General features: G+C 38.5%; 2 protein-coding genes across 5 annotated transcripts in view; both read left to right on the forward strand.

Annotated features, from left to right (window-relative positions):
• The window catches only part of LOC146148562 (multiple epidermal growth factor-like domains protein 8), a 59,956-nt gene extending 56,906 nt beyond the window's left edge, over positions 1-3,050 (forward strand). The window contains exons 44-45 of the mRNA XM_083388068.1: positions 213-419; positions 681-3,050. Of these exons, the coding sequence (XP_083244194.1) occupies positions 213-419; positions 681-1,389 (916 nt within the window). The 3' untranslated portion in view covers positions 1,390-3,050. The remainder of the gene's footprint in view (positions 1-212; positions 420-680) is intronic.
• A 351-nt stretch (positions 3,051-3,401) lies between these two features.
• On the forward strand, positions 3,402-21,508 carry LOC146148563 (laminin subunit beta-2-like). Of its 4 annotated transcripts, XM_083388493.1 has the most exons (35): positions 3,402-3,516; positions 4,027-4,168; positions 4,239-4,374; positions 4,678-4,854; positions 4,933-5,096; positions 5,173-5,365; positions 5,463-5,486; positions 5,669-5,695; positions 6,412-6,532; positions 8,888-9,076; positions 9,253-9,432; positions 10,102-10,214; positions 11,064-11,279; positions 11,425-11,577; positions 11,657-11,807; positions 11,973-12,082; positions 12,587-12,776; positions 12,860-13,003; positions 13,089-13,320; positions 13,462-13,625; positions 13,921-14,145; positions 14,325-14,539; positions 14,827-14,923; positions 16,571-16,762; positions 16,934-17,093; positions 17,270-17,454; positions 17,529-17,701; positions 18,248-18,316; positions 19,301-19,486; positions 19,620-19,758; positions 19,884-20,091; positions 20,434-20,575; positions 20,780-20,956; positions 21,079-21,223; positions 21,312-21,508. In XM_083388493.1, the coding sequence occupies exons 1-35, from the start codon at positions 3,471-3,473 to the stop codon at positions 21,443-21,445; spliced, it is 5,319 nt and encodes a 1,772-aa protein (XP_083244619.1). In that variant the 5' UTR covers positions 3,402-3,470; the 3' UTR covers positions 21,446-21,508. The 4 variants fall into 4 exon arrangements, with proteins under 4 accessions (XP_083244619.1, XP_083244621.1, XP_083244620.1 ...); XM_083388495.1 differs by lacking the exon at positions 5,669-5,695; XM_083388494.1 differs by lacking the exon at positions 5,463-5,486.
• Positions 21,509-22,363: the final 855 nt, after the last annotated feature.

Raw genomic sequence — 22,363 nt, forward strand, 5'->3', positions numbered from 1 at the left:
GTTCAAAGCAATTTTTAATAAACTTGTATTATTTATAGAAGTCGTAGACTTTTCTTGAGATTAAATTCAATATTTATATTGCATATTGATTGTTAACATTAACATTCATTGTACGTCGGACGTTTGGTTTATAACAACAACCGTATTTCTAACAAACCGACATACATATGTTTAATTAAAGTGTAAACTGATAAAAACATTGCCTTAAACAGATACATGAAACCGTCGGTCATTAAACCAGCGTTAAGCGACGGTAATATTGGTACACCGAACAGTCCAATCAATGCTTTTGGGGACCCAATATCAGATCATGACGAAAGTAGGTGTGACGACATCTTAGAAAGGCCGTTACGTCAGCAATCCGGGATATCGAAAACAGTCGCGTCAAGCATTCCTTCTACTATTGAAGAAGTTAGAAGGTAAAGGAATCGCAATATGCTCGTGTTGTATATCTTATTGTTACACTAAACCACATTTGACTTATGTTATTCTATAATATGTTGCTTTGTGGTTAATTATTATGATATATGTCAAGCATTTTAAGGCAGTAAACATCGAACTTTTGTTTTGATTTATCTATTCCTCGTCTGTTCTTTTCTGCACCATAATCCAATAGTTCACAAAAAACTAAAAACAAATATCCATCAATAGAATACCACATGTAATCGTATTTTTCACAGACATTCTGACAACGTTGGACAGATGCGTATCTGGGATGGAATGACGTCGTTAAGTGAGGGGAAGGAAAAACGAGACCTTGTTGTTCATTTCCAGCCTGATTCGCTTGAACATCGCGTGCCACTTCTCCACTCGACACACGGATACCTAACTGTCGTTTCCGAGTCGGACGGTGACCGACGCCTTACTCCCGATACGGTCAACCCACTTGCATTGCCTCCAGCAACAACATTTAAGCAATCCTCTATTCGCAAAAGCGTCTTTCGCAAGTCCGTGGACTCCCGTATTCAGCAGCAACAAGAGGAGGGGAGCGATGAAACTAGTTTTGTTTCGCCTAGACTTATGTCAAGATCCCTCTCGACTCCCGCCCTGGTAAAACAACCAACAGTACCATCATCAGCGAGCAAAACCGCCACGCGAGTTTCCTTTGGCAAAAGCAGCTCTAAGGCGCCATCAAAACTGAGCAAATTTCGACTTGGTAAAAAGCGCTGCTCGACCTCAGTTGGCGTTGGTCCGATATCGCTTGAACCCACCGAGGATTGGCATGCTGGTGTTGCTACTGTGTTGTTGCAGTTTCCCACCGCGCAAAATTCTTGCTCGGTCGGTCTTGGCTCTGCTATCGCATCAACAAAGAACATGAATTTACCTAGTTCTTCTGAATTTATTGCAGCAAGAACGAAATACAACCTACCCCGTCAAAAGCGCTTGTAAATTAACTTACAGTTGTGTTTTACCACTCAAGTAATACGTTTTGTCTAGCAGTTTTAGGTCATGACTAAACATTTTTTTTCTCTTTTTATGCGCTTGAAACGAACAAACTAAATAATTCAAAATTTAGGCAATATCTTCGTATTGCTTCCACAATTTTCTCAAGTTTTGAGAAATCTTACTCAGAAATAATCTCAATAAATTTAACCACGTAAACTACTGCAGTCAGCGACCTAACTAATTTAACGGAGATCCAAGGGTCGAAAAGCACTGTGGGTTATAAGGCAACACACGAAATATAAACAATATAAAACCCTTTAGTTTCCAAAAAGTCTTAGATATTTTTTAGTACCGACCCCGATGTATACCTGGTATGCCTGTAATTGCGTAATGTGGAAAATAGAATTAAACAGTTTAATGTATCAAATCACTTTTGATTCCAGCAAGTCGGTTCTGTCTTAACAATGGACGTTTTATTTAATTATTTACCACCTAGACGCCTCGACATTCCTCATCACTATTTTCTTGTTGTTCTTTGAATCTGTTAACCGTGTCACGTATTACTTGGCACCCTGGTGCGAAACGTTGCATCCCACTTTATTTGTTTGTCATAGTCGACCTCAATCCCGCTGTAGTCTCCCGCCTTGCTAGTTTCGAATCTGTTTTCTCTCTCTTAGTAACCAAATTGCAGCTTCCCGCACCACATCGCTTTTGTGCAATAAACATTGTCATACGTGTAGTCTTCCATCTGCGGAAAAAACTCTTAGGTATAATATGTACTCATTTCATATATCGCATTATTACGTTTTACGGTGCCATTCTGTGTGTACACGTTTGTTGACACATACTGTATATTTTACATTTCATGTTCCGATTTTTGAATTGGTGCGTTTTTACACTAACCGCAAGTTGCATAAGTAGTGTGATTTGGCACTTACTGTTGCCATTTTTTAACGAGAATTAATTTTGTTTTTCCGTCCGCAGATATATTTTTAGTATCACTGATCTTTTATTAGTGAATGGATGACTTGTGTGTTTCGTTGTATTGGTAATCTTAACACGTACATCAAGTCATATTGTATACTGGGGCATTTGCTGGAACAGGGGCGGATCCAGGGACCCACGTATCCATGTCCCCCCAACCCAAACTGTATTTTTGCTTATTTTACTTACCTTCCCGAAGGCAATTTTTTTTTCGCTCTTATGGCGAATCTCAAATTACGTTTCCAGTATGTCTTACCCAATTTTGATAAATTTGGATTCGTTTTAAGGCGGCCTGTGTCTAGTCACACCATTGATAATTAAAGTTTCAGAAATTAAAAAGTAAAATAGCATTTTTTTTTGCGCGAATCGATAGCATATTTTGCAGTATAGCTTTTTTATTAAAAAAACACCTCTCCAAAATAAACGAACTGTGTGGTGTTTTAAGATTACTCATGACGTCACATTTAGCTATAACTTTGTGACGTAACGTTTTACCGTAACTTTGTGGTGTCATTTCTGATTTTTTTTCATTTCTCCCCCCCAACAAAAATCCTAGATCCGCACCTAAACTGGAAGCGTATTTGTAAAATTGTATTAGTTAAACTTGTTTGACGAAAGTTACGTGTTCATTTTACTTTATTTTTCAAACAAAAAATAACTAATAAAATACATTTTGTTGAAAAGTCTCAATCGATAGATTGAATTTGGGAGATTTTTATGGTTAATTGCCTGAAGAGAAAAGTAGAGCATGCTTACAAAAGGACAATTACTCGAAGAATTGCCATGACTGCTACAAAGTGCTGACCTACATTTGGCGAACGCGCCAAAGGCGGAAGTTCTGTCTCGGTGTTGAACAAAAGAAAAAGGCTCTAATTTACTTGAAAGTAATCCAGTGTAGTTGTCAACGAAAAAGGGAGTCACGTAAAACGTCTGGCGGCCGGTTTGCGTTAGGAGCATTATTACTAAAATAGTTTTGCCAGAAGGTTTCTGAAATTTTACCGAAAAAATGAATTAGATATTACCCTATGAAACTTGATTTTTTGCAGGTCATTTCTGTTAGTTTTTTTTTACGCTTATAGAGTTTGTGGAGTGGTTCGAAGATGAAGAAAATGACCTCGTTGCTTGCCTTGGCAGCGGTAGCATTCTGTAAGTATCCAAAAAGTATTTTTTTTATAAGATTGTGTTTAAATTGTACCATAAAATAATTTTAACACTGGTCTAAAATCCTACCACAGTGTTCAAACATGTATTAAATCAACGCACAATATTTGGTTAAGGGTGCAGGTTGCGTTTGTATGAAGCACTAATAATTTTTGGGCGCTGGTCTAGAATCCTACCACAACGTTGAAATGATTATTAAGCAATGCATAATATGTGGGTTAGGGTGTCGGTTAGTGTTTGGGTGTGGGTAGGTCAAGTAATATTGTTTAACACTATTACTGGACTCACCCAAACCCAAACGCTAACCGGCACCCTAACCCAAATAATGTTCGTTGTGGTAGGATTCTAGACGAGCGCCAATTTTTGTCTTACTTGCTACGTTTAATATTTATTTTAATAAAAGTAAACTTGTTTACTAAAATCTAAATTAATATTTGATGATTTAGTTTCCAATCTAAGACAATATTAATTCAAACATTTTCTGGTGCTTTAAAGTTTTGCCAATCGCACATGGACAAGGATGTGCTGGGGGAAGTTGCTTTCCAAGCACTGGAGATTTACTGGTCGGCCGTGGGAAGATGCTTTCTGCATCTTCCACCTGTGGTGAGGATAGAAGAGAGGTGTATTGTATTGTCAGGTAATCCATGCTAATCCAAATTGAATTTTCAAAAAAACCTATTTATTCTAAACCTGGCATCTTCATTTAGTCATCTAAAACAAGAACAGAAGTGCTTTGATTGTGATTCCACCAATCCTCATGAAGCCCATCCAGTTCAAAATGTTATAACCACATTTAACGACAGACTTGAAACCTGGTGGCAGTCAAAAAGTGGAAAGCAAGAAGTATGTTTTATATAAACACAGAACACAGATATGAAAATAGACTCAAATTAAGTATAAAATTGAATATTTTAAATACATCTCACTAAGTGGTGCCAAACATAGTGCGTTATTATGAGGCAAGACTAGCCATTTTTTTCTTATTTAGGTGATATTGTGAAAGAATTTATAAAGTAAAACCTAATTTGTCAATTGCTGATATTTCACATGATAGTAAAATACTGTGATCCCATAATAGTTTTGGTTGGCATAGTTTTGGTTGGCATGTTGATGTAAGTTTCTTTTTACTGTATATGTTTGCCACAGGTTTCCATTCAATTAAATCTGGAGGCGGAATTTCAATTTACACATTTGATCATGACATTTAAAACCTTTAGACCAGCAGCTATGGTAATTGAAAGATCTATGGACTTTGGGAAAACATGGGCAATTTACAGATATTTTGCGTATGATTGTGATAAATCTTTCCCAGGAATTCCACAGGTATAGTAAATTGAAACTTTTAAAGCTGATTGTTTAAATGTTGGTGAATACCGTAATATTTTTTCATTGACTTTTCAGTGGCCACCATTGGAAATCGATGATGTGATTTGTGAGGGAAAATATTCACAAATTGAGCCTTCCACTGAGGGTGAGGTGATATATAGAGTATTGGAGCCTTACATCACAATTGATGACCCTTATGCACCAAGAATCCAAAATCTTTTGAAAATTACCAACCTGAGGTAATTTTTATTATTATACTTGTAATTTTAATTTCAAAAATCACAGTAACATTTTTACAACAACTTTTTTCTGAAGAATAAATTTTACTGAACTGCATACCCTTGGAGATGACCTGCTAGATTCTAGACGGGATATCAAAAATAAGTATTACTATGCTCTCTATGAACTCATTGTCCGTGGTAACTGCTTCTGCTATGGACATGCTGAAGAATGTACCCCAATCAACGGAACTGCCCATGGTGACAACCATGATATTTCCAATGTGATGGTAAGTTGTCAGTTTTTACACAGGGAAATATATTGTTGTTGCAAATTTTTGTTTGTATTTTAACCCATTTCTGTTACCTTTTATGTTATTTATGCAGGCATCTATTAAGGCCCAGACAGAGGTAATCTCATATTAGTTGTGGACTTACAAAAATGTAAGGTTGATTGTCTAATAGACTTGTAGAGAGACTTTCTCTAGCTTTACTTGCAATTACATAGTATTATTTTTCAAAATGCTGTTATGGCTTTTGCTTATGCTTTGTTTTAACTATTCCCGATAACTTAACCGACCAACCATTTACAGTATGAAAATGAGTCTGGACAGCATAGAGTAAGTACTGGTCACAAAACGCAAGCTGTTTGCGAACCATAATCATGATGACATTATTGGGTCAATTAGCATGTTTGGCACTTGGATCATGTTGGTGTGTGCAGAATCAAAACAATCATTTAATTTAAGCTTTTTATACAATAAATTTGAGGCAAACTTCATCATCTACTTTTGTAAATTTTAGTTATTACTATTACTCATATGGAACCTTTTTTTTTATGGGCATCATAATCACACAGTATCATGGGTGATTTTACCTGGAAATAATTGGGGTTCAATAGTACTGCTATGATATAATTAATTATTGCCTTAATTAATGTTTCCTGGTATGTTTCCACTGGTGCATGCTGTCAATTAAAAATGAACAGGGAAAGGTATATTGCTGCCCAATGAATGAAAGTTGTTTAATGTTTGAATCTCGTGTAGCCCATATTATGCTTGGTTGTATCCATTTAGTTAAAAAGCACTGATTGCTTGCTAACACACAACACCAACTGCTTATCCTTGGACAATAAACGAATCATGCATGGTTACAAATGTGAACCAATGTTTTTAGTCTATGATTGTTGTAATTCATTTTTCGTGAAAGTGTTTTGCAGTGAATAAAAAATTTACAATCTGACTCAACCTTCCAACCTTTTATATTGATGGTTAAGAGTAGTAGACTCACATTATGCTTTGTGGTGTTAACCCTTGCTGCTCTTGCAAACAAACAGGTACATGGAAGATGCCAATGCCAACATAACACTGTTGGTCTAAATTGTGAACAATGTCGACCGTTTTATCAAGACCAGCCATGGCGACCTGCAGAATCAGGAATGCCCCACGAGTGCAAACGTAAGTTTATGTGGTACTGTTTGTTTTCAACATAAATCAGGGTTAAATGATACAGATACCAAGTCGTAGCATTGTTGCAAATCTTTTGCCAAACTGATTAACATATATAAGCCATAATTGCGTTCCCACAAAATATTAAATGACCGATTAAACGAAGCCTAAAAATGTGTGAAAAACATCAGGATATCCTAACAATCATAATTTTTGCCAAAATATGTCTAAGAAATAAACATCCTAATGATTTCCTTGGGTAAAACCAATGGCTACCTAAATTGCCCCTAAGGCAAGCGATGTTTCCTGCCTATACTTCCCATGGCCTTCAGGCGTTCGGCTAGAACTAATTGTCTGGTTTCCTGAAAGGAAGTCAGGCAGTCAATTGCGACGCCCAACAAGTTTCCTACTATGGCGGGCAGTCTGTAAAGGCGTGTTCCAATATAAATTATTTTATTAAGTTCTGTGAGACATACAACCATTTGCGTCCATTCTCAAACAATTAGAAGCTTTATGTACAGCTAATAATTATAAAATATGCAGCCGCCAATTATGTATGTCTTTAAGCACCTAAGGGCATTAAATCCCTTACTTAACACACTAATAATAACCAGTTTTATTTTATCACCAGTTGTAAATCCATTGTTGTGGTATTGATTACAAAGTATTTCATGTATAGAACTGGTGTTTTGTTTTAGTATTATACTAGTTTTACTACTGGCGTTGACCAGGCATGTGAAGTAATTTTCGTCGCAAATTTTGCAATAAACGCAATACTTTGCGAAATACCTCCATTTTGAGAACAAAATGTAAAAGCCCATCAAGCTATGTCCTGTTATATTCAATATATAATGAACAAAGCAGTGTTTTGTATTGACTTAATGCTCAGCTGTAGCACACCTCTACACTTGTCGCTGAGCACATCACACATATAAGGAAGGAATATATTCCAGTTGCTCTTCGGTTTGAAAGAAATGAATTATTCTCTCTGTAACTGCTTGGGAGTAAAGCCGGCCGTTTGCTTATGTATGGTTTTGCTTACTTGATATATTTTACAGTACTCCGGGCATTTTTAAACCAGTACAAAATGCTAACTATGCCAACAAAACGCAACATCTCATGGGAAACCAATTTTGCAATTTCGCATATTATCGTGGAAACAGTGCTCTCTGTCTCTCGTAATTTGTTGTTGTCTTTTTACTAAAGCGCACTCGCAGTCCTGCAATAAAGTTACGAAGGTATAATGGCAATTTACTCCTCTCATAATCAAGAAATGGCCTTTTGCGCTGAACCCTAATACATGAGTTTATTTGCATCAGGGGTTCCCAACCTTTTTACGTTCACGTACCACTTGGACGCTCTGTACTGCCACGCGTACCACTTCTTGCAGAGCAACTAATTTGTTTGTCATATTTTAATGTATTTTTAGCTTACAAGTTACAACTAGCATTATTCAACGCTATTTGTAGATTAAGCTATAAAACAGTAGATGCTGTCCCACAGCGTTGTAGGGCGTTTTAAAGCAACTGCTGTGCTCCTTGTTGACCATTGACATGGCCTTTATTTTGAAGATCGTAATGGTACGAAACAACAGGGATGTTTACGTAACAATGAATGGGCTTCGGAATTTTTAAACATAAAGTTGTTAATCCAGATTTTTGTGAAAAAAAACGAAAGCTACTCGCGTACCACCTGAAAAACCTTCGCGTACCACAGGTTGGGAACCCCTGATTTACTTTAACCAACTCTAAATAAATTTTAACCAAACTCTAATAAAAAAAGTCCAAGACTAGAGCAGTGCAAACAATAGATATACTGATATTTTTAGGTTGTTCACGTAGGCCTCGTATTCTTTAAAGTTCTGCATGCTCACTCCAAAAACCAGAAGATAGATAAAAATAATTAAAAAAAAGTTTTAAATTGTATATGTAATTTTTTTAATAATTTTTCCCTTCAAACACCAACTTATTATCGGGCTAAGCTTCACCTACATTAACGCGAGTTGTACTTTGTGAAATATTATATATTTATATATAGGTGTGAACGAACACTTTGTCAGGTGGGACTTATTCAGATATGTTTCGCACACAGTTTCCCAAACTGTGCTACTGGCGACATACTGCATAATCTTTTCATATATTTACCACCAGGGAAATTTGTACACTAATTGATCCTGTTACGTTTTAACACCCTGCCAGAAATCCAGGACGTCAAAAAATGCTCTGCAAACCCACGTTTGGCGAATATACCCTTGAGTTTCTTGCAACAAGAACATCCTGACTGAGGGACTGGCAGAGAAATCTTGACAAATATATCTATATAAAGAGAGAAATGTTTACTATATAAAATGTTTAATCAAAACAGCTTGCAACTGCAACAACCATGCAACTGAATGCCATTTCGATGCTGCGGTGTATGAAGCCACTGGTCGCGTATCTGGAGGAGTATGTGAAAATTGCCTACACAACACAGTGGGGAGAAATTGTGAGCAGTGTGCCCCTTACTACTACAAGGACCCACAAAAAGACATCCGGGACCCAACAGTCTGTGCAGGTAAATCTTGGTTAAACCTGTTTAGTTTATTTTTAAGCTAAGATGATGGTGCTAAGATTGACTCTGGAATTGAAACACTGGACACTGTTATTATGCCATACTTTTTTTCGCTGCCACGTCAATTTTAAAATCCAATACAATTTTAAACATGACATGGATTGTTGATTACTGTACAGCGTGTGATTGTGAGGTTGCGGGATCTCTTGACAGCGGCATTTGTGATGGCCAAGATGATAGCTCGCTTGGAATGATCGCAGGTCAATGTAGGTGTAAGGCTCATGTGGAAGGACCCAGATGTGACCGGTGCAAGGCGGGATATTTCAATTTGGATGAGAACAATCCAGATGGTTGCACAGGTATAACAACTTTATAAATATGTTATTATCTATTTTTTGTTTTAGACTGAATTTTGTCCAGAAAATAGCAAGTGGTGATAGGTAAATGCGTTTAAGCTGTCTACCCTAAAATTAAAAAATTAGGAAATGTTTTTCGCTGGTGTTGGCTAACAGAAGTAGATTTTGCGGGGGTGTGGGAGGCAAAAAGAAATAAATAAACAAGAATAAGACATTCAAATATTTGACTGTACAGTAAGTAAGGTTTTACTTTTCGAGTTATTGGGGTTAGGAGTGAAAACTATTGTCGGAAAGAAAGGTTGTTTTTTGGAAGGGTTGCCAGAAAAATTAATAAATTTATAAAAAGGTACATGCTTAGTGCTCACGCGATCTTAACTGAAAATAAACCCAATAACAACATCTGAACTTACACCTAAAGTTAGATATGTCACCCACATCTGTTTATACTTGCACAAACCAAAAAAAAATTAGTAGAATACGTAGTTTGCAACCTAAACACCAACAAACGCAGAGTGAAATATTAAACCACTAAAAAATTCTCTAAATATAAGGGCTATCTGGCTTACTACACCTTAAAAGTATATATACCCACTGATAAACTCGTCCCTGACAGAATGTAGAACAACCGTAGTCTGTTCAGTTGCTTTATTGTCAACTTTTTTGATCACTTAGCTTGCGACTGTGATTCATTGGGAACATTGTCTGGTGCTAACACGTGTGACGCCAACACTGGTCAGTGCATCTGCAAGCGACATACAACTGGACGGAGATGCGACATGTGTGTGGTAAGTAGACCCTGAGTTGGATCGATAATAAACATATTATGTTATTGAATAATGATGATGATGATTTTGCTGTGCGCCTGGGTTTAGACTCACATGTTAATCCAAACCAAACCCACACTTGATTGTTTATGGCCCTTTAAAACATTGCTAAATTTTGAAAATGCTTACCATTAGAAAACCAGGGCAAAATACAGCCCAAGGGCCAAGGCCTGTCCGTCAAGTAGTTTAATCATGGCCGCGATTAATTTTCCATAAAATTTTGTTAGTAATTTGACAACACAGCTGTAAGTCTTTTCTATAAAAAAGGCACATGAGAAAACAAGCGTTTAACAGTTTAGTAGCCTTGCTTTTAAAAGTATTAGATAAGCTAACGTTTTAGACATACCTAAACTAGGTTTTTTCCATATTTAGCTACTTGTATGCAAATTTTTTTTTAACCTACCCACATTTTTCTCCTAAATCGAGTTAGGTTGCACATTTACGCGTTTTTTAACTAATTCAATGAAGTCTTTTTACATTTTTTAAAATGGATGCTAACTTGCAAACAAAGTTTTCATGTTTACTTTCAAACATTAATTGCGTAGGTCAATTCTTACTACTTCATACAGATTTTTTTTCGCCCAATAACAAAATATACCTTATGCAAAGTAAGTCGTTAAAAAGAAGCCTTGTAAATAATATAAAACATTTTTGAAACAAAACAAAAAATAAATTGTGTAGCAGGCCATAAGCTGCGGGGAACGATTATGCGAGACAGGTATATAAACTCCAGTAACACAACGTTGCTTTTTCTATATTACCTATCGCTATGCGTATAATAAATAACAATTGTCATTTTCCACATATCAGCCACAAACGTGGGGCATGAGTGCGATCCCCCAAGGTTGCAACGATTGCAACTGTGATATTGGTGGTTCGTACGACAACGATTGCAACCAAGAGACTGGCCAATGTAACTGCCGACCCAACATCGAGCGACGTCGCTGCGATCTGGTGACCTCCGGTAACTTCTTGCCGGGACTCGACCATTACATATTTGAAGCCGAGGATGCCGAAATCAGTCGGGTATGATAAAAGTAAAGCTAAGATGTGATTAGTCGGGCAAAGTAAATACAGAGTTTTTGTGTTGTTATTAATTTCACGTCACCCTAAAACTTTACAACGCACCTGCTCTAAATGAAATTGCTGTATATATCTGGTTATATTTAAGGGTGGTTTTGAGGATAAGCGTGAACATACACCACCAGTGACTTGGACTGGAGACGGATTTGTATTGATGCAAGAGGATGGAGTGATCATCTTTACTGTCAAGGACCTACCTCGTTCCATGGACTATAACCTTTTCTTGCGTTATCAGTCCAATGTAAGTACTCTTTAACTAACTCTTTGGATTCCTATAAAAAACAAGTTTTTTCATGCTAAATTTCAAACTTTATTTACAGTTACCCGACATATGGCAGTATCTCGATATCACGATAGACCGACCTAACCAGGGCAACATCCCTACTTCAAGTCCCTGTGGGAACACTCGTCCAGATGATGACCACTGGATGACATCTCTTCCTGGGCCTCCCACAACGCATAGTAGTCTCGGTAAGTGATACAAACAACATCTCAGTCATTGTGAACTAACAAGCGGGTCTTTTTCGAACGGGCGTGGTTTGTTGTTTTTAAGGGTGGATGTCAACTGGGTTTACTTATACTATAACATCTCCAGAACTTTGGAAATTGTGCTTGACCCTAATTATTTTAAATCAGGAATCATCTGCTTGGAACGCGACTACACTTACAGAGTTATTCTCGACTTCCGACGTTACCAACGAGAAAGGGCGCCAGGCAGCGATATCCCAGACATCCTGGTTGATTCTGTAAGTGCTTTTTAATAAAAAACAAAACAAAAAAAGTTGCGAAATAAACTTTGTTAATCAAATGTCATTTGTTAAACGTTGTTTAAAAATAATTTCAAAACACAACAGTCCACATTTTTGTCAAATGTAGTTTATTTTAGTAATTAGAAACTTAGCCAACAACACCAAGTATATGATTAGGTGGAGTCAGCGATACGAATCAGAATGTAAACCATTCTAAACTGTTAAACAAATGAAACGCGGTTGACGCATGGTCGTGCAATTCAACTGTACATTTTTTGTGTTTTGAATGCATATGTATATAGGAACAATTTGCCCCACACTGTTTTATTTTTTCACACTGCTAAAACTTTAAAATGTCCACACTGTTTTCGGGGAAAAGCTTTACAGGCAAAAATCATCATTAAGTGGTATAAACATTTTTTATTTAGTATTACTAAATTTATTTAAACATGAGGGGCAAATATAAAATCGCCAAAAACCGACAATATATCAACTCTACAGCTGATTGTGGTTCCGGTCTACTCCAACCTTGAAATGTTCTATGGCTCGGTGGAAGGTCACCAACGTGAACGTCAGTTTACTGAGCTGGAATGTCAGGATGGCGAGATGTTTGTTCCCGATCGTAAACCACACGAAGAATGCGCTGGACTTCTCTTCTCAATGTCTTCAATAGTCCATGACGGAGCACAGCGTGAGTTAATTACTTGATATGATATACAATACATGGAAATCTAGTAATTGTTGATAGTTATTAATATCCCACCGTTGTTTTAGCTTGCGATTGCGACCCACAAGGCAGTGAGAGTTCGATTTGTGAATCTTGGGGTGGTCAGTGTCAATGTAAACCCAACGTCATCGGACGAAGATGCAACAAATGTGCGCCAGGAACGTATGGCTTCGGACCCTCTGGCTGTAGAGGTAGAGCTTAAATGAGTTTTTGTCTAAAACCCTTTCATATTATGGAACAGCGAAAAACTATTAAATCCAATTATTTTTCATTCAGCTTGTGATTGCGATGTGCGCGGTTCGGAACACCAGTTCTGTGACGCCACAACCGGTCTGTGTCCTTGCCAGCCTGGCGTGTCAGGACGCCGATGCGACATGTGCAAGGTGGGCCACTACAACTTTCCCGAGTGCCCGAGGTGCATTTGTAACGGCCATGCTGACACATGTGACCAACAGACGGGGGTGTGTCATGGATGTCGAGATCACACCATGGGCGACCACTGCGACGTGTAAGTAATCGGAGGGTCTTTTTTCAATGCATTGTTTACAAAGTATCACTTTACTCAGTCTTCGCATGGTCCCACGTTATACTATCTATATTTCGTATTTATTGATTTGTTGCCTATCAAAATTCTTATGTGTTGGCCCAGGTGTATCACGGGCTACTACGGCAACCCATTGCTGGGTAGCGTGGACCAGTGCAAAGCTTGTATGTGCCCAAATGGACCGGAAAGTTCGCGCCAGTTCGCAAACGGGTGTCGACAGGACCAGATCACCGGTCAAGTAACTTGTTACTGCTTCCCTGGTTATACCGGTAAATATGTTGTCAAATTAATATTTCACTTAAGTAAAAAGACTGATGTGAAAACTCGTTTAGGTGTTCGTACCCAACTGCGTTGCATGGAAAAGCTGCCTGTGTTACCCTATTCTAGTATTATCGCCAGTGCACTTGCCTTTTTAACCGCACACAATAACCAAACATAGCATTGTAATAAACATGATTTTATAACCTGCTGCCCGGTTTATAAAATATAGTTTTTTTGCTGAACGTCTTGATTGTGTGTTCAAATTAGAATGACAGTAGAGCTGCAATATTTTTTTTCCGTCAGGTCCTAGATGTGACCGTTGCGCACCTGCTTACTGGGGAAATCCTCACGAGTCTAATGGCTTGTGTCGAGAATGCGAGTGCAATGGCAACATCGACCCCCTCGATCAAGGCGCCTGCGACGCCGCCACTGGCGTGTGTACCGGATGTTTGTATGACACCGCTGGCCCACATTGCGAAATGTGCCGAGATTTCTTCTATGGTAGCGCCTTTGATAAGACTTGTCGAGGTAAGCTAATAAAATGTCTGAAGCACCGAGCAATTTTCTTGGTTGTTTTTCCCTGTGTTTAAAGTGTCATATAACAGCCCCTTTATTAATTTCGAAAGTCCATCTGCAGAGACTTTACGTTAATACTCATTGTGATATCAAAAACTCGAAAAACAACGGCATTTTCATTAAATATTCAGTTTGTGCTTGCAACCAACTGGGAACCCATCAGTCCCAGTGCGTTGGTGATGAATGTCGTTGTGACGTCACCACCGGTCAATGTCTATGCTTGTCGAATGTCGTGGGGACCAACTGCGACCAATGCAAACCCAACCACTGGCACCTCGCTAGTGGAAATGGGTGCGAAGCCTGCGATTGCAATTTGGCCAACTCGGAAGGACCTTCCTGTAACGAGGTATGTTACTGCTTAGTGCGGGGTTTCTCCGAACAATTGACCACGGAGCATTTTCTGGGAGACCACTAGCGTATAATAATTTTATTTGTCATTTAAAATAAAATTTGTGGTAAATATTTGGATTTCTTAGACCCATCTTATGACGTTCCGTGACTTATTTTTCGGAAAGTTCGCAAGGTGGCCACAAATTATTTTGTTAATTTTTGTCTAGTTTGTCCAGAATTATGTTGCGAATAATTTGTTCTGTCGTTGTAATGCGCGTAATTAGTAATCACTAATTTTTCCAGATTACTGGACAATGTCATTGCGTGGAAGGATTTGGTGGAAGAACATGCAACGACTGCGCAGATGGTCACTATGGCAACCCTAACATCGAGTGCTTCGGTAAGTGGTTGGATCAGCATGTGCTTGTTTTAGTGGGTGCTTCTAGTTTCTCCGCGGCCCGACAATCACCGCTTATAAGCAGCTTTTTGTTAAATAAAGTCACATTTTCATTGTCCAGGTATTCTGTTCCATTTTTCTGGTATTCTGTTTCGTACATCACCGTGTCTGTACATTATACAACATTACTGATAGAGGACAGAAATTTGTAATTTTTATCTACACTTAATGGATTCTCATTGCTTTTACACATGAATCTTAAATTAAATATTGTGCCTTGGTGTAGAAGACACCACAACAACAGCCCAAACCATAGAGGTTAGTTCCCAAACAACTTCCTTAATAACTGACACCACCACTGAATCCTCGTCCCCTGTGCTTGACACTTCAACAATTACCACATCTGAGATTTCCGTGGCAACTTTAACAAGTAGTCCGCACTCGACGAGTACCCCGCCATTGATCTCTCATGTGAGCACAAAAAGCACGACTCCTTGCGATGCGAGAGGAGATGCTGGTTGTGATAGTGCTCCGGTGACAGTCAAATCAACAAGCAAATCATTCACTAAATCAACGCCAACACTGAGTGTTCTTTCTTCCACGTCTTCGTCTGCCGTGTCTGTCGATCTCACCGACCCAACATACTTGAATTCGACCTATGACGGTCAAGTTCTTAGCACAACAACACTCTCTCATCCTGCCCGGCCGTCAGGGGCTCCCTTGGGTAAAAGTTTAGGAGAGATTGCATGCGGTCCTCTCCGACTGCATTCCAGTCCCTTTTCGCCAAAGATCTTAGGCCTGAATACTTGCCCAAATTGACGTCGTCTGGCGTAGCGCTATCACAAAAATTGTAATACTACAACGGCTTTTGACTTGCTGACTGCACAATTTAGGCGTACGATTGTCGGCCAAATTTTGCGTAGATCTTTGGCGGCCAGTAGTTTTGGAATGCAGGCCGGTGGTCCTCATCATCCAATCAAACGCTTAATCAGCTGGTGCGTGTTTTTATCTTTTGAAATGAACATAGGTGAATCGCCGTGGTCAATTTGCTATACACAGTTTTTTCCTTTCGGTGCCACAGCTTGCAAACAAAATATTCCAATTTAATTACACTGATTTAATTATTTAATTACACTGTATGTGTGTAACATTTGCACCGCATGGTATTTAATTTCGAGCGACTTGCTCAGCTACAACAGTTAATCGAAAGGCAATGAAATCACTTTTAAAGAAGTTTTAAGAATCCATACATAATACACGTCTCCAGTCCAGACGTTTGGCAAGGATTTTCAAAACCAAAACAAATGGTTAAGCTGGCAACATCTGCATGTCAAAGCAAATTTACAAAAACAAATACGTCTTTCTTCCTTGTAGTATTAGCCGCTAAAGATATTTTATTAGTTATCCATAGTTATTCATAAGATCACATTTCAGACGTAAAGCTTAGAAATATTATCAGGGATGATTGTTCTGGGTTTGTTCGTGCTGTCTTTCTTTAATTTGTATTCTAGAACATTTTCACCACTGTTGTTCGATAGATGATATGAAAGATAAACTATCTCCTGACCCACTACAGTACAATATGAATTCGTAACACTAGTTTGCTACTTTCGGGTAGTTTGCCTATACAGCCTATTTATTACACTACAGCTTGCGAGTGTGACTTGAATGGGTCAACATCTAGTCAATGCAACCCGGTGACTGGTCAGTGTGAGTGCTTGGAAGGAGTTGGAGGCTCAAGGTGCGATCGCTGCCTGCGCGGATTTACTGGCCAGGTGCCAAACTGTGAGGCGTGTGGCGAGTGCTTCAATAATTGGGACGGTATCATCGGAGATTTAAAAGGTGAGTTACGTCCAAAAAATATGTTACCACGTTTTCTTGTTCAAATACCAGTTCATTTTAACCGATGCAACTCTAAACCTTTTTGTGTGCTAAACTGCTCATATACGTTTTGAATTAAAACCTTTCCTTTTGTTAGCATACATTTCAATTTGATAATTTTATACGCAACAGATCGCACAGAGCGAGCAATTGTGACGGCCAAGCAGATTGGTGAAACAGGAATCACCGGTGCATACGATGATGAATTCGGCCGAATCGAAGAAGATTTGAAAAAGCAACAACCACGTAACTCGTCAAGTGGCGACGTCGATGAACTTGTTCAGCTTATCAAGTGAGTTTGAGTTGATTGTGATGTAAAGGAAAGTCAAATCTCTACATATTTCGCATTAAACGAATCCTGTTGTTTATGCTTTACCGTATCTCAGAACTAGTTGTAATTATAACTGCTATATAATTGTTTGGAAAGCAAAACTACATATTCCAACTGTGTTTTAATTAACACAACAGGAACAAAACAGCCGATCAAAAAAAGCGTTTGGATGAACTTGAAAGGAGCATGGCTGAGATTAGAGCCGACGACGAAATGGTGAACAACAATATGTCTACGCTTGATGCACAAGCTGACACAGTTCGCAACAAACTCACAAATCTTCGAGAGCAAAAGCAGAACATCAGTCGCGTGTCGCCAGTCGGTAAGCTGTTGACATGTTAAATCCTTACAAGCCGCGCAGCGATTCAGCCCAATAACAGCATGTATTTCTTACAGCTGCTTTCAAGCAAGTCGAGGACTCGGCTCGCGATTCGGCCAACTCTGAGAAAGCCGCGCAAGCTGCTACTACCGAAGCTGGCAGTTTAGTCAACCAATCAGAACAGCTTCGAGCTGACGTTCAAGCAACATTAGATGACGAGAAAATGGAGTTCAGCGAAAAGCTTTCGATGGCAAGTTGGCACTTTTCTGAGAAATTTAAATATTAAAAACAAAACATGCCTGTATTAACTTGTCAGCTATGTATTGATATGTTAAAAAACACTTTTTGTTGAAATCAATTTTTAATAAAGTATACTATACAACTGTGATCTGGCCCTTCTGAAGTCTCTTTGGGATCAAGGATCACCGCTTTCGTACCATAGTACACTCGAAAGCCTATACGATAGAATAACTATAACAAATCAGTCGATCAATGTGGCAAGCAAGGCCGGCTAGAAAAACAACTCATTTACTGATTCGGTTAGCCTTTTACAGGCTTTTAGTGAGTGAAATTTTATTTTTTAATAAAATAACCTGCCTGGATGCTAACGATTTTGGTTGTACAACCAGTGATTAGCATTCAACTCAGTACAAAACTCATAACTGATTTTCAATTTGTTTAGATACAATATATATAATCACCAGTATACAAAATATAGCAAATTATAAAAACAAGAACACTCAAAGTGACTCCTGTTACATTTTAATTTACTATTTTTTGAATAAAATGATTTCAGGTGGAATCCGATTTGGCAAGTCGCACAGCGGAGGTTGAAAGTCTAATGATATCGGATTTAAACAAAGATGTAAGTAGCTATATATATTTTCGTTATGTAGAGTGTGGAGAACTCTATTTCGCCTGCAACCTGTATCTAGGAAGTATCGCAAATAATGGATAACTATGTTGTCATAAAACCTTGTCGGTTATGTGTAGACATTGTATATAACATTTGTCCAAGGAAACGACTAGAAATTCCTAACTCTTAAGGGAAGTTCTACTATTATATTTCAGCTTTTGTAGTAACTTAGTAACCAATAACCTGTCCTACACCTTTCGACTTAAGACCAAGGCACAGGACAACTACAAAAGGAGGTGTAACAACAGAAAGTTTGAGAACCATTAGATTAGTCCAGGGGTTGGCAACCTTTCGTACGCAGTGTGCCAGTTTATGAATAATGTCAAAATATTAACAACTCGCGTGCCAAACATTTTTCTATGTTTGATTTCGCACTGGCAATCAGGGCTGCGGACTTGGTTAAAAACAAACCCGAAACCGACGTCGGCCGAATATGAGAGTTCATCGCGTCTCGAGTCCGACTTCGACTCTACAGCCTGTATTTCATCAATTTACGTAACTAAATTAAGGTGGATATTCCGCAATCCACTCATAGTCATGGAAAATATGCCACGAGCATATGCTATTTCGCAACAATTTACAGGTTGCTACCTTATCAGTTTCGAAATTTGGTACTGCGCATGCCGCACTCGTCGGACTCGGGTAGTTTTACCTGGTCTTACTCGAGTTCCGAGTCCGCCGCAGCAGCCCTGCTGTGATCGGACATCTAATTTACGTATCTTTTTTAAAATACACTTCGATGCTTTTAAGCCGATACCTAGGTGTTAAACCTATAAGTGTTAACTATCATGCAAAATCAGCTTGCGTGCCACAAGTGGCACGCGTGCCAGGGGTTGCCGACCCCTGGATTAGTCTATAAACTTTATTGTTGCAAAGTTAAAATACGAGTTTCAGTTTTTCTTATTTTTTTCGCTGTTAAATTTAAATATAAAGGTTTGTGGAAAAGCGACCGAAGGCTGCGATGAGACTTGTGGTGGCGCTCTATGTGATACTTGTGGTGGAATCGGGTGTAATGGAGCCGCACAGTTCGCCAAAGACGCCAAGGACCGTGCCCAAAAGACACAAGAGATTCTATTCCGAATTGCTGATGAAACAGGAGACCTTCATTCTCGTGTTCAGGTTCTGTACAGACTGTGACATTACGTAACAATTGTATTTATGCCTTCCAAGCCCAACTACAGAATGTCTATTGCCAAAATTAATTTTGTTTCAGTCTTTCACTTCGAACTGCAACCTTTGTTTTGATATTCAGGTCGCGAAAAGCAACGCACAACAAGCGAAGACCGCTGCCCAAGAAGTTAAATCCCGAGCACAAGAAGTAGAAGGTGAAGTGAGACAGAAAAATTCAGAGATCAGAAGTATTATCCAGGACATTAGAGATTTTCTTGGAGGTGAGCACTGCTTTATTCATTTCCAAAAATCAATAAACATATTTTTATAAGTCATCAAATGTCGGTCGCTGACTAAATCAATCAGCATGTAGGCCTCCAATAAGGCGCTTGCTTTACTTTTACAGACACTCGTGCTGACCCAAAGAATATCGAGGAGATGGCTCGTAGTGTGATTGCTTTATCGTTGCCAGTCACTCGTGACGAGGTTGACCAACTTGCCACCGATATCAGAACTTTGTCCGAAGGTCTGCCAAATGTTGATGACATTCTCGCCATCACACAGGCAGATCTGGATAAGGCTAACAAACTATTGGCAGACGCCAACCAGGCCAAGTAGGATGCTTACTCGATTTATTCTAACTATATTTTTTCGCATATAACTTTATATAAGAAAAAATCGGTGCACACTGCACATAGTTTCTGCTAAAGTAGCTTATATACACCATTCAAACAGTTCACTTAATCACTGAATCTTTAACCTTAGTGACATGTCACGTAACAACAAGGGGCTACATAGGCAAATAGCAAACAAGAACACTATTTCAAAATTTGCAGTAAAATATCCGTAAAAATATAGGCTAAAATTTAGCCATACCATCAGTCGACATTTAGTTTTTGGCAGTTAAAACTATTCCAGGACGACCTTGGCTTAAGCCTAAACTCGTTTTCTTGCAGGTCATCGGCATCCGGGGTTGCTGGTGACGCGAACGCTGTCGTAACAGCTCTCGCTCAGGCAGAAAACGCCTCAAACTTGTCGGAAGAGGCCAAAAACCAAGCTGCTGCAGATATAAACAAAGCTGAAGAAAACATTGCACAGGTGAGCCTGCAAAAAATATTAAAGTTTTTGTCTTATTCTTTGGTTAGGTCAATTAAATAGCTGAGCACTCCTTGCTAGCCTTTAAAAAAAATTCGTGTGCAAAACACTATCTATTTTAGTAAACCCCTTTTATTTGTAAATTGCCTATTATTGTAGTAACGGTATAATTGAGATCCTTCATAACGTTTTTCTTTTCTTTGCCAGATCAAAGACGCAACAGCTGTTATCGAGAAACGCATGACGTCGATTGCAAATCGTCTGAAAGCCTTCGACAATCAACTGAAACAGATAGAACGTCAAATCTCTGATAACGGACTGAGTCTAGACACCGCACTTCAGGAAGCACAACTTGCCCAGAGTCAAGCGCAGGATGCTGTTAATGTAATAATTACTGTTAAAAGATAAAATACATAAAAGCTAAATTAACAATGCGCATTTGCTTTAAACAAACAATTTTACTGTTTACATACAATATTTTTACGTTTCCATTTGTTTTTCCATAGCACTTACAAGGTCAATCTGAATTAATTACCCAAGCCACTGACGTAATCAAAGATAAAAAAGACAAAACTGACCGCTTGGAGGCGTTGCGAAGAAATGCAGAGGAACTCGCGTCATCAGTCGGTCGCGACCTCACAACACTTTCTTGTAAGTAGATATCAGTTTAAGGATATTTCATCAATAGTTACCTGTAAACTTAGCATTGACCAAACTGTTTTTACGACCATAATTTTAGCGATTTCTGATCGGTTCAACAACTATGAAGCGGCTTTGATTGCAAAGAATAACCTTCTCGATGAGCTTTTGCGGCGCGTTGATGCTCTGTATACCGCGATTCAAGTCAAAGAAGAATATCTTCGCACTTGCTAAACATGTTTTTGCAAATGTAAATATTTCATCTGTATACCGCATCTGTATACCGCATCTGTATACCGCATCTGTATACCGCATTTGTATAAAGCTTCGCCTAGATACGCTCGCTTCCAAAGAAGCACCTAGCAAACGCCTTTTTTACAGCATTGCATCAGTATTTTGAGTGCCTCCTTTTTTCACCTCACTTTTATATCGACGCCATGTGTCTATAAACTGAAGCGCCATCATTCTTATAATATTTCATAGTTAAAACTTTGGCCTACGCCTCCATATTTATACTTCGTTTACACCAGAAGAGGTATTTCTATCTACAAATAATTCATAGTTAGCAAAACGTGACACAGTTTGATTTCCATTAGTAATCTTTAAAAAAAGTATATGGCCCAACGCTAAAACTTACAATTGTTCTCTACCTGAAGTTGCTACCGGATGCGAAGTCACATGAACACCCTTTGAAATACCATTTTAGTTAAAATAAAATACACTTTGTTAAAAAATCGTGTCAGTAATTTGCCGCATTGTCTCCTTATTTTAGTGTGATTTGTTAAAGCATGTGCCACGTTGTCCAGAAAAGGACCCGTTATTGTACAATTTGGGTATGACTGGACATCGTTGATAAAAATATGCACGAGCTCAATTGGGCAACTCAACAAACAGCCCTTCCAATTGATCGACCACTGCTGACTTTCAACCTCCCGTTTTTTTATCTTTTCAAAAATGCAAGCTTATTTGAACTTTCTTTCTTCTATCGACCGGGTCCATATCAAGTGATGCATGTGAATACGACCTTTAATCTTACAGTGCTATTAACAAACTGGTATATATATATGTTGCAAAATAAATCAGCAGCTGGTGTGCAACTAATGTGTCTTCAGTTATTACATCTATACGCGCTATTTTCTTATAAAAACCTGA

Source organism: Ascidiella aspersa, chromosome 4 (assembly GCF_963924565.1).
Source record: "Ascidiella aspersa chromosome 4, kaAscAspe10.2, whole genome shotgun sequence".
Lineage (NCBI taxonomy): Eukaryota > Metazoa > Chordata > Ascidiacea > Phlebobranchia > Ascidiidae > Ascidiella > Ascidiella aspersa.

Coding starts and splice junctions, on each gene's coding strand:
- LOC146148563 (XM_083388493.1), top strand. CDS start 3,471: ATGAAGAAAATGACCTCGTTGCTTGCCTTGGCAGCGGTAGCATTCT. Junction 11,280..11,424: donor AGGATGCCGAAATCAGTCGG/GTATGATAAAAG, acceptor GTTATATTTAAG/GGTGGTTTTGAGGATAAGCG. Junction 20,957..21,078: donor AAGCGCAGGATGCTGTTAAT/GTAATAATTACT, acceptor GTTTTTCCATAG/CACTTACAAGGTCAATCTGA.